We start from the raw sequence: 18,767 nt of genomic DNA on the forward strand, positions 1-18,767 counted from the left end.
ATCTGGAGGAACCCCTTGAAATATTTTGTAAACTTAGGTAACCCCTACCTGGCTGACATTAGGTTTGACAGGGGTAAATTACAACACAAATGTGTAAAACTATATGCATTAGTAAATAATAATTAATGCTTTTGAATTAAATATTACGAGTATTTATTGCCCATTTCTATATATGAATTTAGTACAAAATTAAACATTTTCACTTTACAGCTGGCTTACTGGTTAAAAACATTGTATAAAAATTTAGTAATTTTTGTTAATATACTTGTAGTATAATTTTTTGTTAATGAAAAACCGAGATGTAATTAAATGCCTCTTTCTGGTGGGTCCCTGGAAGCTTAGTGCTAGCTACTTGCAGAGCTCCACCCAAATTAATCCATGCCAAGACATCGCAAGTTTTCAAAAACCTACCAGGAACTACAAGCCAACACCTGGCCCCCATTTAAATAGGTGCAGGGAGTTACACTACGGGGAACTTAGAAACTCTTTTAATGAATTTGATGGGAAAGATGCGGTTAGGCAAGAAAGTAAACGGAATGTATGCCAAATTGTGAAATATATGATGAAGGTACAAAATTTAAACAAACTGAGATGCAGAACTAAAAATCAAGACTGGTTCAACAAAAATTGTGAGGGAGAGCCAAAGACCAAAATACTAAAAATGGAATCAATATAGGAAGAGACCTACAGTGGTACCTCGGAATGCGATTGTCCCTGTATGCGAGATTTTCGGAAGGCGAGGTGTATTTACTCCAAAAATTTGTCTCGGAAGGCGATGGTTACTTCGGGAGTCGAGTTTGAACGCGAGTTTGTTGATACGCGTACAGCCGACCTAGCGCGTGGTCGTTCGGCGATCGTCGCCCCTCTGCCCCGCTGCCCCTCAGTTCACCATTGTCTCGCGCGCAGTGACTACCCCCACATCAATTCTTGTCGTGAATTTTCAGTGTTTTGTTGGATTTTTGGTGATTTGTCTATACAATTTGTTATTATATATCTCACCATGAGTCCCAAGAAAGCCAGTGGTAAGGATAAAGGCCAGAAAGCTCATGTGAGGATGACAATAGAGCAGAAACAAGAGATCATTCGAAAGCATGAGAACGGTACACGTGTTGTTGATCTTTGTAGGCAGTACAACAAAGCGACATCAACAATATGCACTATACTTAAGAAGAAAGATAAGATTATGAGTGCTAATGTGGCAAAAGGAGTAAGAACATTAACGACACAAAGACCACAAATACTTGAAGAAGTGGAAAAGTTGTTATTAATTTGGATACACGACAAGGAGTTGAGGGGTGATAGTGTTTCGGAGGCCATTATTTCTGAGAAAGCCAGGGTGTTGCACGAAGACCTTCTAAAGAAGACCCCTGCAACGAGTGATGCAGAAAAGAAAGAGTTTAAGGCAAGCAGGGGCTGGTTTGAAAAATTTAGAAAGAGAAGTGGTATCCATAGTGTTACAAGGCATGGGGAGGCAGCCAGCTCAGACAAACCAGCCGCTGGACGATTTATTGACGAATTTAAAGAGTTTGCAGAGGCTGAGGGATACCTACCGCAACAAGTGTTTAATTGTGACGAAACAGGACTGTTTTGGAAAAGAATGCCTAAGAGGACATACATTACCAAGGAGGAAAAATCCTTGCCTGGACACAAGCCTATGAAAGATAGGTTTACGCTTGTGCTGTGTTCAAATGCGAGTGGCGATTTAAAAATTAAACCCTTGCTAGTGTATCATTCTGAAAATCCAAGGGTTTTCAAACAGTATAATGTGCAGAAAACCCGTTTGTCTGTGATGTGGAAGTCTAATAAAAAAGCATGGGTGACTAGGCTTATTTTTTCGGAGTGGGTGAATGAAGTGCTGTGCCCTGCCATAGAAAAATATCTGCAGGAGAAACAATTGCCACTCAGAGCCGTGCTTCTCCTTGACAATGCTCCTGCTCATCCTCCAGGCTTGGAAGATGATTTGATGCCTCAATGCAATAAATTCCTCACAGTTAAATTCCTTCCTCCTAACACCACTCCTCTAATTCAGCCTATGGACCAGAAAATCATAGCGAATTTTAAGAAACTGTATGAAAGGGCACTTTTCCGGAAATGTTTTGAAGTGACTGAAGCCACAAACCTCACCCTCAAAGAGTTCTGGAGAGAGCATTTTAACATTTTTAGTGCTTTAAAACTCGTTGACAAAGCCTGGCAAGAAGTGACTCAAAGAACCCTGATCTCTGGCTGGAGAAAATTGTGGCCTGAAGGTGTGAGAGAACTAGACTTTGAGGGGTTTGAGCCTATAAATGATGCGCCTATTGTTGAGGAAATTGTTAGTCTAGGCCAGAAAATGGGCTTGGAATTGGATGGTGATGATGTGGAGGAGTTGGTGGAAGAACACAACGAAGAACTGACCACCGAAGAACTCCTAGCCCTTCAACAGGAACAGGAAGCCAACACAGCAGCGAATGATTCTGCAGTGGAGGAGGAGGTGGTGGCAACAGCACCAGCGAATGTCCCTTCTGCAGTAATGAAGAAGGTGTGTCAGATGTGGGAAGAGATTCAAACAACTATTGAACACACTCACCCAGACAAAACTGTAGTAGGCCGTTGTCTTAATCTTTTCAATGACACTGTGATGCCTTACTACAGAGAGAGCTTGCAAAGAAGGGAAAAGCAAGCTTCCATGGACAAATTTGTGGTGAGGAAATCGAGCAGTGAGCCTCAACCAGGACCTAGTGGCACTCAGGTTAAACGTCCCAGGGAGAGCACACCAGAAAGGTCCTCACTGCCTGATGTGATTATGGAAGGGGACTCCCCTTCCAAACAGTAACTCCTCTCCTCCTCCCCCCTCCTCACCATCTTCCATACGCCTACAGCACTCGACAGTAAGGTAAGTAATAACTGGAACATACTTTTGTAGGTTTATTTAGATGAATTAGGTATAAAAATTTAGTTTGATGTGGGGTTTTTGGGGTAGTCAGGAACGGATTAATTCATTTCCCTTTATTTCTTATGGGGAAATTAACTTCGGAATGCGAGTTTTCGGAAGGCGAGGCGTCTCCAGGAACGGATTAAAATCGTATTCTGAGGTATGCCTGTATATCCAAACCTCACTGGCGACATAACCCAAGGTTATGTCCCAAAGTTTTGTTGTGTTTAGTGCAATAAAGCTCACATCTGATTGCTCATGGCTTTGATTTTCAGCAGCTTTCTGGAAAGGGGCAAAAGGTTTGCGCGGTTCTTTACACCCCGATGCCTTTGTTCATCTAGCAGTAAATAGACACCTGGGAGTTAGTTGACTTGTAGGTCACTTCATTGGCCTAGGGAGGCCTTGCTAAGCCTGACAAGCTTCCCATCTCCAATAATGAGAAACCATTATAAAAAAGGGTTGCCCCTAAAATAGAATCATGCTGTGCTTTACAATTTTTTTTTTTTTTAAACTTCGAGCTACTGTACTTTTTTCTGTGCTTTAACCATTTTGAGTTCCAGTTCAGTGTTTTTCCATTAATTCTATGTTCTTCTGGTGTCTTTGGTGTGATAATTTATCAAAAGACTTTGGCAAGTCCATGTACATTATCAATTAGAACTCCTTTATCTGGGATTGGTTACTTTTTCTATAAATGTAAGCAGGTTTGTTAGGCATGACATTTTTTAAAGTGTGATACTTTTACATGAATGTGTACTGCGAGATAAGACAATTGAATCCCTTAGAATTCTCTCCCAAGCTTACAGATGAAGAGCATTTGAAGAGATTCATTGGAAGTAGACTGCCTAGACTACAAAGGCAGAGTGCATGTGGGGGAATGGTGTGAAACTGATTAGGCTCTAGTGGAAGCCTCAGAAACCCTAGAGGATTCAGTTGAATCCAGGTTGCAATTCTTTTGACCATGTCGTGATGTAGTAGTACAAGATGTGTTTAGGAATATCCAGAACATTGGATCGAATCTTAATTACGGCTCCAACTAATTTTCTCCGATTCTAAACTTGTTTTTTGTGGCAGGGCCGGGATATTGTTTGGTTTCTACCTCTAGTTGTGTCTGTTTTTGCAATATTATCCTGAATATTGTCACACTGGATTTGTGCCCACTTCTCATTATATATATAGTTGGTTCTGAGTGACAAATAGATTGTGTCCTATTCTACAATGCTGACTGCCTGATCTCTCTCAAGTTGTGTGCTAAGGCAAGGAAGTTCCTCTCTCTTGGCTCTCAATTTAAGCTGGCAATTTGTTTCCAGATTTGTAGCATGCTTTGTCAGTGTTTAGTGTTAGTGTTTAGTGTTAATTTCTTAACAAAGACCAGATATTATTACTCTAGCTATGTTCACCATAGATTGTGACATTTAAGAGGTTTAAGCTTGTGGTTGAGCATATGAATGTAGTGGGCCAAGAATCCTACCCAGGTAAATGCAAATATTAACTGGCAGTGTGAAATAGTGTTGAGTTAGGAGTAAAGCTGCATTTCTCAAAAATTGTAGATATTGATCTACAATTGTTAATGTTAAGTAGGATTTCTTGCCGCTGTGGGCTGGAGTTACTCAATCTGGCTTTCTCAAGAAGAGAGAAAAGCATAGTGTATTTGCGAGTACAGCATATACATTTTCTTCTAGTATAAATTCTTAAGCCTGATATTTCTTATATAAATCCACTATAGATCTGCAAATAATCAAAGCATAACATTCCTGGTGCCAAGCATCAGAACACACCACTCAAGCATAGCTTACACATTTTGTGCTGCCTTTTATCAATAGATCTTCGGCTACAAGTCTTCCCGAATGATCACACCCTTAATTACATACAAAAACACATAAGTAAACATAGGGAGAAACAATGCGCTTAATTAACAATCACCTACCTTCTTTGACGCCGGAGATTTCGTCTCCGATGTCGAACTATGAATCTCTGGACAAAGTCAGGTGGCTTAGTTTCCATACCTGTCATATGAATAAACTATGTTCAATAAATTATTGGGAAAATATACATTACATAATGTGCAGCTTTTACTAATCTTATGGTTAGAGAACAATGTGATAGGCTGCCACTTCAAATTGTCATGATTTATTTTTAACATTGGAAAACTATAATCACAAACTACTTTCAAGAACATTTAAGATGCGTTTTGTCTTTAAATACCAAATATCCCCAGTTTGCAAACTGTAGGTAGTAACTAAGTGACTAACCTATCCACCGCTGCCCACTGGATGGGGGGGGGGGCAGTGTGCAAGACAAACATATCAATTGTGACACTAGCTCTCCACATATGTCAGTTGCTTAATTTAGAAACTGTACTTGTAGTCGATCTCGAACCCATTTATGATGTGACAACTTTTACTGATTTTTGTAACTTGCTTAGCTAAATGAATTGTGGGGTTCAGTCCCTGAGCCCATTATGTGCCTCTGTAACCCTTTCCACTACCACCCACAAGATGGGTATGGGGTGCATAATAAATGAACTTAACTCTTGAAATACAATTATATAGTTTAATATTAAAACATCATTGGCCACTAATTAAACTAATTTAATCTTAATTTATTCTAACTAAAAACTTGGAAAACAATTACAGTAATTCAAATTGTCAAAACATTTCCAATATATTTGTGGTAAACAACAATCATTTTAAAATACAGTACTGTAAATTAATATTAAATTATTTTGCTACATTGTCAATTGCATGGCCTAAGATATTCACCATGTAAACCAAAATCAGAACATTTTAGTAAGCACTAGTGGGTTGTATGTCATAACATTAGCTCCTCATGGTGCTCCCTGGGTCACACTAACGACGAAGACAACATGAATACCACCTTCAACGAATAAACACACGCACATGGGAGGGGAAAAAAAAACATGACAACTTGGATGAAATTAGTGTATGGAACAAATGGAATTTAATGTGAATAAATACCATGTTATGGAATGTGGAACAGGAGAACAGACCCCACACAAACTGTATGTGAGAAATCTTTAAAGAATTCCGATAATTTTTTTTATCAAGAACCACCCCTAGATCTATCACCTGAGGACCACAAAGAACATGGTGCAAGGAGCATATGCTACACTTTCTAACTTCAGATTTGCTTTCAAATAGTACATGGATGGCAAAATACTAAAGACATTGTTTACGACTATTGTTAGACCAAAGCACAGTACATCATCTTGAGGTTATCTTGAGATGATTTCGGGGCTTTTAGTGTCCCCGCGGCCCGGTCCTCGACCAGGCCTCCACCCCCAGGAAGCAGCCCGTGACAGCTGACTAACACCCAGGTACCTATTTTACTGCTAGGTAACAGAGGTATAGGGTGAAAGAAACTCTGCCTATTGTTTCTCGCCGGCGCCTGGGATCGAACCCAGGACCACAGGATCACAAGTCCAGCGTGCTGTCCGCTTGGCCGACCGGCTCCACAGCTCGGCCGACCGGCTCCACAGCTCGGCCGACCGGCTCCACAGCTCGGCCGACGGGCTCCACATAAGTACATAAGCATTAGAGATTAGACATATGCAGCAGTTGTATGGTGCCCACATCTTAAGCACATCAACAAACTGGAAAAGATGCAAAGACATGCAACTAAATGGCTCCCAGAACTGAAGAACAGCTACAAGAAGAGGTTTGAAGGCATTAAATATACCAAAACTAGTAGATAGAAGAAAATTAAGGGATATGATCACTATGTACAAAATAGTAACGGCAATCGATAAAATTGATGTGGAAGAATTCCTGGGAGCTGGAACTCCAAAAACAAGGTCATAAGGGGCATGACAACTGAGTGGACAGCGCTCAGAGTTCGTAGTCCTAAGGGTCTGGGTTCAATCCCCAGCGGAGGCAGAAACAAATGGGCAGAGTTTCATTCATCCTGATGCCGCTGTTCATCTAGCAGTAAATAGGTACCTATAATAATAATAATAATAATAATTTTTATTTAGGTAAGGTACATACATAGAGATTTTACAAAGTTTGTTGGCTTTATAGATAGAGCTAGTACATACAATGCCTAAAGCCACCTGGGAGTTAGACAGCTGCTACAGGCGGGCTGCTTCCTGGGAGGGTGTAATAAAAAGGAGGCCTGGTCGAGGACTGGGCCGCAGGGACACTAAGGCCCGAAATCATCTTAAGATGACCTCAATAGTAAACTAACATGGCACGAGAGGTAGAAAAACCCACCTCACATTCCCCTCCATTTTAGCTAGTATAAAATATATGCAAACATTATAGATGTTGTTTATTGAGCCCCAACAAAGAGAACTCTTGTATGAATATCTCCAGGAAATTTACCCATCGATGACACTGAAAAATCTTGATATTAGGGGGGAAAGAAATATCAGTGTAAAGTGAAAACATTCTGCATGAATTCTCTACAAAAAGATGACATTTTATTTGGATAAAAGGGCATCCAAACCTTATGTAATGCATTTCAGTAAAAAAAAATAAAAAAAATAAAAATAAAATAAAAATAAAATAAAAATAAAATAAAAATAAAATAATAATAATAAAAATAATAATAAAAATAATAATAATAAAAATAATAATAATAAAAATAATAATAATAAAAATAATAATAATAAAAATAATAATAAAAATAAATAAAAATAATAATAATAAAAATAATAAAAAAAAAAAAATAAAAATAAAAAAAATAAAAATAAAAAATAAAAATAAAAAATAAAAATAAAAAATAAAAATAATAATGAGTATCTCACCTTGATATGGATTTGATGGGTTTATAGAATTTTTTATTTTTTTATTATTGAATTTTGTATTATTGAATGAATAATTGAAAAATTATTGAATTTTTATAGAATTAGGTTGAATTTTACCGAAAATTTGGTGTTGCGTCGCATACTGATACTCACCTAGTTGTGCTTGCGGGGATCGAGCTGTGGCTCTTGGGTTCCAACAGGAAGCTCTGACCAAGCTTCATTGTAAGTTTTTCGTAATTACATCCCCAAAGAAAGCATTTACTTTAAATTTGCATATACAGCTCTCCATAGCTCACTTTACTCCGCATTTACACTTGGCAGGAATCTAGCTATAATACTGAACATGGTGCCCGCATTTTCTTCAAGAAATCCAGCTCTAAATGTACGTCTAATTATTTCTACTAAGATATTTTATCAAAGGAAGCTCTTGTGCCTTACCTAACTTGAGCATCGTCTTGTAGTTCTTATAGACGTTGTGTGCACGAGTCTGCTCTATGGGGGCCAGCAGCTCCCACTCACACCTCTTGAAGAACTTCTTCACCATAGCTCGAGGGGGAGCAGAGCAGGTCAGACCAGGAGCAGCACCCGTCCTCCCGCGGTCGCTGCCGGCGACACACTGTCCTCGACACCTCATGCTGCCAGGGTTGCCAACACAATTTTCACTCTTACAAACAGGAATTTAAAAATTAATAAATAAATAACTCAAGAAAGATCTAGATTTTGCAGATTTGAATCTAAAAATAATATATAAATATAGTATTACTAATCCTCCAGCAATACTAATTACGTATTACTAATCCTCCAGCAAAGTTTATTAAAATATAAATAATAACATTTATATATTTATTTTTATTTATTTATTTATTTATATACAAGAATATGTTAATATATATACATTGGGTTTGTGAGGATACATAGCATGGGGTTAACATTCTTGTAAAGCCACTATACGCACAGCGTTTCGGGCATGTCCCTAATCTAACAGATAATTTTAAGTAGGTCAATTCTAGCAAAATTTAAGTGACAACAGGTAAATTGCAAGAAAAAACAATGAGATGAGAGAGATTAGTAGATATATACGAACACAACAGTAGCTCTGATTCATTGCAATGACAGTTTTATTGGTAATTAAATTACTTACATCAGTACTGATGTTAGGGACTATCTTACAGGTAACTATCCACAGTTTCTGAACCTAAAGCCTACTAATTCCACTGACGTCAATGAGATAATCCTTTCCCTTAAAACCAAGTCTAGTGTCCTTGAGGGGATACCAACTTTAATTTACAAAAAAGCCTCCAGATCTTTAGCCCCTGCTATTACATTGTTCTTCAATAAGTCACTTGAACTCCAAACCTTTCCAGATATTCTAAAAAAAAAGCGAGAGTAACCCCTGTCCACAAATGTGGTGATCTCACAGATGTTAACAACTACAGACCCATATCAATCCTGCTTAACTTGTCAAAAATATTTGAAAAACTAATCTACAAGCAGCTTTACTCTTATCTAGCCAAACACAATATACTTAGCTCTTGTCAATATGGCTTCAGACCCCAAAAAAGCACTAACGATGCACTTATTAGTATGATTAACTTGATTCATGCAGCTCTTGATAAAAATGAGTTCCCTGTTGGGTTATTTGTGAACCTACGTAAGGCTTTTGACACTGTCAACCACCAAAACCTTCTTCGTAAATTACATCATTATGGAGTCAGAGGACACACCCTGCAATACCTCAAATCTTACCTTACTGACAGGCTCCAGTATGTTTCTGTGAATAATTCAATTTCTCCCACCCTACCCATCAACATTGGTGTTCCTCAGGGCAGCATACTTGGCCCTCTCCTCTTTCTCATCTACATTAATGACCTTCCAAATGCCTCCCAACACCTCAAACCTATTTGCTGACGACACAACCTTCATTTACTCCAGTCCTGACCTCCTTGCTCTAAATGCCACAGTAAATACTGAGCTAAATAATGTCCATCTTTGGCTATCCTATAACTGCCAACAAACTCACCCTTAACATTGACAAAACTTTCTATATTCTGTTTGGCAATAAATCCTCTAATCAAATAAATCTCAAAATAAACAATACCCAAATTTGTAACAAAATAGATGGCAAATTCCTTGGCGTTCTCATTGACTACAAGCTGAATTTCCAGGGACACATTCTAAATATATAAAAATAGTTTAGAAAACTGTTGGCATTCTTTCTAAGATCAGATATTATGTACCACGCCCTGCCCTGGTGACTCTCTATTACTCCCTTATCTATCCATATCTCAACTATGGTATTTGTGCTTGGGGTTCTACTACCCAAAATCATTTACGTCCTCTAATTACTCAACACAAAGTTGCTATTAGGACAATTTCCCACTCTGGCCCAGACATCACTCAGTACCCCTACTCAAATCTCTAAATATGTTAGATATTAAGTCACTGCACATTCTCTCATGTGTATTATACATATATAAAACGCTGAACTGTAATGCCAATCCTGACCTCAAAAGCTTCATTGAAGGTTGTAACAGAACCCATGAGCATCACACCAGAAATAAATACAGTTTTGATATTCCTAGAGTACGACTTAATCAAACTAGAAATGCTCTACAAATCAAGGGACCCAGATTGTGGAATGACTTTCCCAACCATGTTAAAGACTGTACCTCTCTCAACCAGTTTAATACAAAAACGAAGCACTACCTAATAAATTCCCTGTAACCTACCTTACCCCTCTATTGTCAACCCATGTCTGTTTTTTTTAAACAACGCTGTTTGTCGACCTAATTGTATTTGTGCTGCTTTTTCAGCCATGTTCCCCCTTTTTTATCTCTATTTTTATTTGTTCTCAACACATTTTATTCTTTATACTCAATTAGTATTAAGTTTTAGTCATTAATGTTTTTCATGCCCGAAACGCTTTGCGTAATAGTGGCTTTAGGCATTGTATGTACTAGCTCTATCTATAATTCCATCAATCTTTGTAAAATCTCTTGTATGTATGTACCTTACCTAAATAAACATTTATTTATTTATTTATATTTTACCAAAGATTAATAGGTAATATACACCATATTGATAGCACATATAAGAAGACAGCAATGATCACAAATCGAATCACAAAATATCACATCACAAAACACAATTCACAAAGATCACAAAATAAATCGTAACTTCAATATTGAAATTAAGTGAATTAAGTGAAATAGGGCCTGATGATAACTATGACATAACCCCCTTTGAAATTAAAAATGCACTCAAGAAAGGTAAGGCTACCTCTCCTGGAGAGGATGGCATCACATACAACACCATGAGAGTACTTGCTGAGCTGCCAAATAGCCCTTTGCTAGAATTGTTTAATCAAAGCCTATAGCGAGCACCCACAGGTGTGAGCGAGCACCCACAGGTGTAAGCGAGCACCCACAGGTGTGAGCGAGCACCCACAGCTGTGAGCGAGCACCCACAGGTGTGAGCGGGCACCCACAGGTCTGAGCGGGCACCCACAGGTCTGTGCGGGCACCCACAGGTGTGAGCGAGCACCCACAGGTGTGAGCGAGCACCCACAGGTGTGAGCGAGCACCCACAGGTGTGAGCGAGCACCCACAGGTGTGAGCGAGCACCCACAGGTCTGAACAAGCACCCACAGGTGTGAGCGAGCACCCACAGGTCTGAACAAGCACCCACAGGTGTGAGCGAGCACCCACAGGTGTGAGCGAGCACCCACAGGTGTGAGCGAGCACCCACAGGTGTGAGCGAGCACCCACGGGTCTGACCAAGCACCCACAGGTGTGAGCGACCACCCACAGGTCTGACCAAGCACCCACTGGTCTGAGCGAGCACCCACAGGTGTGAGCGAGCACCCACAGGTGTGAGCGAGCACTCACAGGTGTGAGCGAGCACCCACAGGTGTGAACGAGCACCCACAGGTGTGAACAAGCACCCACAGGTGTGAACAAGCACCCACAGGTCTGAGCGAGCACCCACAGGTCTGAGCGAGCACCCACAGGTCTGAGCGAGCACCCACAGGTCTGAGCGAGCACCCACAGGTCTGAACGAGCACCCACAGGTCTGAACAAGCACCCACAAGTGTGAGCGAGCACCCACAGGTGTGAGCGAGCACCCACAGGTGTGAGCGAGCACCCACCAGTCTGAACGAGCACCCACAGGTGTGAGCGAGCACCCACAGGTCTGAACAAGCACCCAGAGGTCTGAACAAGCACCCACAGGTGTGAGCGAGCACCCACAGGTGTGAGCGAGCACCCACAGGTGTGAGCGAGCACCCACAGGTGTGAGCGAGCACCCACAGGTGTGAGCGAGCACCCACAGCTGTGAGTGAGCACCGACAGGTGTGAGCGAGCACCCACAGGTGTGAGCGAGAACCCACTGTTCTGAGCGAGCACCCACAGGTGTGAATAAGCACCCACAGTTCTGAGCGAGCACCCACAGGTCTGAGCGGGCACCCACAGGTCTGAGCGGGCACCCACAGGTCTGAGCGAGCACCAACAGGTGTGAGCGAGCACCCACAGGTGTGAGCGAGCACCCACAGGTGTGAGCGAGCACCCACAGGTGTGAGCGAGCACCCACAGGTCTGAGCGAGCACCCACAGGTCTGAGCGAGCACCCACAGGACTTAGCGAGCACCCACAGGTGTGAACGAGCACCTACAGGTGTGAGCGACCACCCACAGGTCTGACCGAGCACCCACAGGTGTGAGCGAGCACCCACAGGTGTGAGCGAGCACCCACAGGTGGGAGCGAGCACCCACTGGTGTGAGCGAGCACCCACAGGTAAGAGCGAGCACCCACAGGTGTGAGCGAGCACCCACAGGTGTGAGCGAGCACCCACAGGTGTGAGCGAGCACCCACAGGTGTGAGCGAGCACCCACAGGTGTGAACAAGCACCCACAGGTGTGAACAAGCACCCACAGGTATGAACAAGCACCCACAGGTGTGAACAAGCACCCACAGGTCTGAGCGAGCACCCACAGGTGTGAACAAGCACCCACAGGTTTGAGCGAGCACCCACAGGTCTGAGCGAGCACCCACAGGTGTGAACAAGCACCCACAGGTGTGAACAAGCACCCACAGGTCTGAACAAGCACCCACAGGTCTGACAATGCACCCACAGGTCTAAACAAGCACCCACAGGTCTGAACAAGCACCCACAGGTCTGAACAAGTACCCACAAGTCTGAACATGCACCCACAGGTCTAAACAAACACCCACTGGTCTAACCTAACACCCACAGGTCTGAACAAGCACCCACAGGTCTGAACAAGCACCCACAGGTCTGAACAAGCACCCCACAGGTCTAAACAAGCATCCACAGGTCTGTCCAAGTACCCACAGGTCTGCCCAAGCACCCAAAGGTCTTACCAAGCACCCACAGGTCTGCCCAAGCACCCACAGGTCTGCCCAAGCACCCACAGGTCTTACCAAGCACCCACAGGTCTAAACAAGCACCCACTGGTCTAACCTAACACCCACAGGTCTGAACAAGCACCCACAGGTCAGAACAAGCACCCACAGGTCAGAACAAGCACCCACAGGTCTAAACAAGCACCCACAGATCTAAACAAGCACCCACACATCTGATCAAGCACCCACAGGTCTGACCAAGCACCCGCAGATCTGACCAAGCACCCACAGGTTTAATCAAGCACCCACAGTTCTAATCAAGCAGCCACAAGTCTAATCAAGCACCCACAGTTCTAATCAAGCACCTACAGGTCTAATCAAGCATCCACAGGTCTAAACAAGCACCCACAAGTCTAAACGAGCACCCACAGGTCTAAACGAGCACCCACAGGTCTAAACAAGCACCCACAGGTCTGAACAAGCACCCACAGGTCTGACCAAGCACCCACAGGTCTAAACAAGCACCCACAGGTCTGCCCAAGCACCCACAGGTCTGCCCAAGCACCCACAGGTCTAAACAAGCACCCACAGGTCTGAACAAGCACCCACAGGTCTGAACAAGCACCCACAGGTCTGACAATGCACCCACAGGTCTGAACAAGCACCCAAAGGTCTAAACAAGCACCCACAGGTCTGAACAAGCACCCAAAGGTCTAAACAAGCACCCACAGATCTGACAATGCACCCACAGGTCTAAACAAGCACCCAAAGGTCTAAACAAGCACCCACAGGTCTGCTCAAGCACCCACAGGTCTGCCCAAGCACCCACAGGTCTAAACAAGCACCCACAGGTCTGAACAAGCACCCACAGGTCTGAACAAGCACCCACAGGTCTGACAATGCACCCACAGGTCTGAACAAGCACCCACAGGTCTGACCAAGCACCCACAGGTCTGACCAAGCACCCACAGGTCTGGCCAAGCACCCACAGGTCTGACCAAGCACCCACAGGTCTGACCAAGCACCCACAGGTCTGACCAAGCACCCACAAGTCTTCCTAAGCATCCAAAGGTCTAAACAAGCACCCACAGGTCTGACCAAGCACCCACAGGTCTGACAAAGCACCCACAGGTCTGACCAAGCACCCACAGGTCTGACCAAGCACCCACAGGTCTGACCAAGCACCCACAGGTCTGACCAAGCACCCACAGGTCTGACCAAGCACCCACAGGTCTGACCAAGCACCCACAGGTCTGACCAAGCACCCACAGGTCTGACCAAGCACCCACAGGTCTGACCAAGCACCCACAGGTCTGACCAAGCACCCACAGGTCTGACCAAGCACCCACAGGTCTGGCCAAGCACCCACAGGTCTGACCAAGCACCCACAGGTCTGACCAAGCACCCACAGGTCTGACCAAGCACCCACAAGTCTTCCTAAGCATCCAAAGGTCTAAACAAGCACCCACAGGTCTGACCAAGCACCCACAGGTCTGACAAAGCACCCACAGGTCTGACCAAGCACCCACAAGTCTAATCAAGCACCCACAGGTCTGAAGAAGCATCCACAGGTCTAAACAAGCACCCACAGGTCTGACCAAGCACCCACAGGTCTGACCAAGCACCCACAGGTCTGACCAAGCACCCACAGGTCTAAACAAGCACCCACAGGTCTAAACAAGCACCCACAGGTCTAAACAAGCACCCACAGGTCTGACCAAGCACCCACAGGTCTAAACAAGCACCCACAGGTCTAAACAAGCACCCACAGGTCTAAACAAGCACCCACAGGTCTGACCAAGCACCCACAAGTCTTCCTAAGCATCCAAAGGTCTAAACAAGCACCCACAGGTCTGACCAAGCACCCACAGGTCTGACAAAGCACCCACAGGTCTGACCAAGCACCCACAGGTCTGACCAAGCACCCACAGGTCTGACCAAGCACCCACAGGTCTGACCAAGCACCCACAGGTCTAAACAAGCACCCACAGGTCTAAACAAGCACCCACAGGTCTGACCAAGCACCCACAGGTCTAAACAAGCACCCACACATCTGATCAAGCACTCACAGGTCTGAACAAGCACTCACAGGTCTAAACAAGCACCCACAGGTCTAAACAAGCACCCCCCTGCAGTTTTCAAAATATCCCAAACATCTCAAATTCGATACCTGAGCCATATTTTGGACCCAAATTCTGGCTCTCTGCAACTATTCGCAGTTTGAAATTCCGACTTTTTATACCAAAAATCTGCCAATTACTGAAAGCGGCGGTGGGTCACATTTTGTCCAAACCCCCCCTGCAGTTTTCAAAATATCCCAAACATCCCAAATTCGATACCAGATTTAAATTCGGGTTGCAGCCATAATAATTGAAAACTAGCAACATTTGGCAACTATGTCTAGTGTCTTACGCAATAACGCCAACTCGTGCTTCAGTCCTCATTATATCATGTTATTCTCCTCTCCTAACGTAACAGAACAGAGAACCTTGAACACAACAGAGAACCTTGAACACAACAGAGAACCTAGAACAGAACAGAGAACCTAGAACAGAGAAAAGAACAGAAAACCAAGAATATAAGAGAGAAGAGAACAGAACAGAGAACATTGAACTGAACAAAGAAGAGAACAGAGAACACAACAGAAAACAGAACAGAAAACAGAATAGAACAGAGACCAGAAAAGAGAACAGAACAGAGAACATAGAACTGAGCAGGGAACAGAGAACGGAGCAGAACAGAGAACAGGGAGAACAGAAGGAACCGAACAGAGAACAGGACAGGGAATAGAAAGGACAACAGAACAGAGAACTGAGCAGAAAATAGAGAACGTAACCGAACAGAACAGATAATGGAACAGAGAACATAGAACCGAACAGAGAACAGAACAGTGAACAGAACAGAAAGCAGAATATAGAACAGAAAGCAGAATATAGAACAGAATAGAGAACAGAACAGAGAACAAAACAGAGAATATCATATATAACGTTATTCTCCCCAAAATGACTAATTAGAATTAAATGATGAGAATGTATTATTTACTACAATTTCTTAATTATTCAAGACGACTGATGACAACATGGCGTTAATGTATAAAACACTACTCCATATGTCAAGTTTATTATTTAATATCCGTTGCAGGGAGCATTCATTGCCCAAATCAAGTCAATAAATATAGGTTGGTGATGTTTAGAGAGGTAAATGAAGGGTTGCGAGGCTAATTAAGCAACTAGCAAGCTTGCAAGTTGACGAGCAATGGTTGGTGGTTTTCTGTTTGAGTCGTCCGGCCCTCCTCGGGCAGCTTAGAAGAGAAACTTTCAATTAACGTTTTTCATAACGTTTTGAAACTTTATGATGATTTCCTGCCCACCTAACCTATCAGAGGACCCTTAACTTACTGTTGTTGAAAAAAAAATTCCCAAATTTATTTTCATTTTTTTTTTCATTTTCAAATTACGTCCAAATTCGGCCATACGGACAAACGGCCAAAAGCGACGTTCTTTTTAAGAGGACAGGTTCTGCTGTGTGGCCAAATACCACCACTGCTGCAGCAAGCCTCTCCCACCTCATCTCACGGGAAATTTGGGCGTTTTTAAGCTAAGGAACATTCAGCCAAGGGTTAGTTTTGTAGATAAATCCTCAGTGTTATATATTGGCTATATTTGCCCCCCGTCCAGTGGGCAGCGGTGGATAGGTCACACCCCCCTTCCCACATCCAGTGGGCACCAGTGGATAGGTTACACCTCCCCCCCATCCAGTGGGCAGCGGTGGATAGGTTACACCTCCCCCCCATCCAGTAGGCAGCGGTGGATAGGTTACACCCCCCCCATCCAGTGGGCAGCGGTGGATAGGTTACACCCCCCTCCCCATCCAGTGGGCAGCGGTGGATACGTTACACCCCCCATCCAAAGGGCAGCGGTGGACAGGTTACACCCCCCCCCCCATCCAGTGGGCAGCGGTGGATAGGTTACACCCCCCTCCCCATCCAGTGGGCAGCGGTGGATAGGTTACACCCCCCATCCAAAGGGCAGCGGTGGATAGGTTACACCCCCCCCCATCCAGTGAGCAGCGGTGGATAGGTTACACCGCCCCCCCACCATCCAGTGAGCAGCGGTGGATAGGTTACACCCCCCCCATCCAGTGAGCAGCGGTGGATAGGTTACACCGCCCCCCCCCCACCATCCAGTGAGCAGCGGTGGATAGGTTACACCCCCCCCATCCAGTGGGCAGCAGTGGATAGGTTACACCCCCCCCATCCAGTGAGCAGCGGTGGACAGGTTACACCCCCCCCCCCCATCCAGTGGGCAGCGGTGGATAGGTTACACCCCCCTCCCCATCCAGTGGGCAGCGGTGGATAGGTTACACCCCCCATCCAAAGGGCAGCGGTGGATAGGTTACACCCCCCCCCCATCCAGTGAGCAGCGGTGGATAGGTTACACCGCCCCCCCCCACCATCCAGTGAGCAGCGGTGGATAGGTTACACCCCCCCCATCCAGTGAGCAGCGGTGGATAGGTTACACCGCCCCCCCCACCATCCAGTGAGCAGCGGTGGATAGGTTACACCCCCCCCCCATCCAGTGGGCAGCAGTGGATAGGTTACACCCCCCCCCCATCCAGTGAGCAGCGGTGGATAGGTTACACCCCCCCCCATCCAGTGGGCTGCGGTGGATAGGTTACACCCCCCTCCCCATCCAGTGGGCAGCGGTGGATAGGTTACACCCCCCTCCCCATCCAGTGAGCAGCGGTGGATAGGTTACACCCCCCCATCCAGTGGGCAGCAGTGGATAGGTTACACCCCCCCCCATCCAGTGGGCAGTAGTGGATAGGTTACACCCCCCCTCCCATCCAGTGAGCAGCGGTGGATAGGTTACACCCCCCCCATCCAGTGGGCTGCGGTGGATAGGTTACACCCCCCTCCCCATCCAGTGGGCAGCGGTGGATAGGTTGCACCGCCCCCCCCCATCCAGTGAGCATCGGTGGATAGGTTACACCCCCCCCCCCTAATCCAGTGGGCAGCAGTGGATAGGTTACACCCCCCCCCCATCCAGTGAACAGCGGTGGATAGGTTTTCAAGTGTGGGGCCTCACTCCCTCTGATCGTCCCTCACTTACCTGACACCTCAACTGTCCCGAGGACCTGAGTAGGTTAGGTGCGCCGGGGGCACCGTCCGAAGGTTTTACTGAGACGGGGCTATTACCTGGAGAAGTTGCATTTGCCAGACAGGTCCAGGGGTGCTGCATCTCGGAGCCCCGCGAGTGGCATGTCTACATAGGACTGGGTAGTTTAACCCGACGTCGCTGGAATATGTGTTCTGACTGTCATCTGCCACTGGGGAGAGGGGGGAGACCTGGGAGCACTGTGTAAGGGGGGAACCTGTGGGCACTTCACCGTGAGGTCTAAGGAGCACTTCACTGTAAAGTGCCAGGGGAGCTGTGTCGGGTGTGGACCGCCGGCGCTCGGTGTTTACACCTTAGTTGGGGGTCACTCCATGTGGTGGCGTTCAGGTTCTCCTCCTGCGCCTCACCAGGGGTGCTGTAGATTTCTTTCGACTTGGGACCCTATCTGAACGTGGGTTCTAATGCTGGGGGAACCCAGGAGAGGATGGGTTCAGTATCCCGTCGGCCGAGCGCACAGCACGCTGGACTTGTGATCCTGTGGTCCTGGGTTCGATCCCAGGCGCCGGCGAGAAACAATGGGCAGAGTTTCTTTCACCCTATGCCCCTGTTACCTAG

General features: G+C 45.0%; 1 protein-coding gene across 3 annotated transcripts in view; it reads right to left on the reverse strand.

Annotated features, from left to right (window-relative positions):
• The window catches only part of LOC123772493 (uncharacterized), a 73,246-nt gene extending 54,740 nt beyond the window's left edge, over positions 1-18,506 (reverse strand). For 2 of the 3 annotated variants that reach the window (XR_011228912.1, XR_011228913.1), the window contains exons 1-3: positions 18,233-18,506; positions 8,115-8,311; positions 4,836-4,914 (exon numbers count right to left, since the gene is read on the reverse strand). Coding sequence is in view for 1 of the 3 variants with exons in the window: in XM_045765713.2 (XP_045621669.1) it covers positions 4,836-4,914; positions 8,115-8,311; positions 18,233-18,297 (341 nt within the window). In the remaining 2 variants the exon portion in view is untranslated. The remainder of the gene's footprint in view (positions 1-4,835; positions 4,915-8,114; positions 8,312-18,232) is intronic. The other variant, XM_045765713.2, reaches the window with a different exon arrangement.
• Between the last annotated feature and the right edge of the window lie 261 nt (positions 18,507-18,767).

The sequence above is a fragment of the Procambarus clarkii genome, chromosome 17, assembly GCF_040958095.1.
Source record: "Procambarus clarkii isolate CNS0578487 chromosome 17, FALCON_Pclarkii_2.0, whole genome shotgun sequence".
Classification (NCBI taxonomy): domain Eukaryota; kingdom Metazoa; phylum Arthropoda; class Malacostraca; order Decapoda; family Cambaridae; genus Procambarus; species Procambarus clarkii.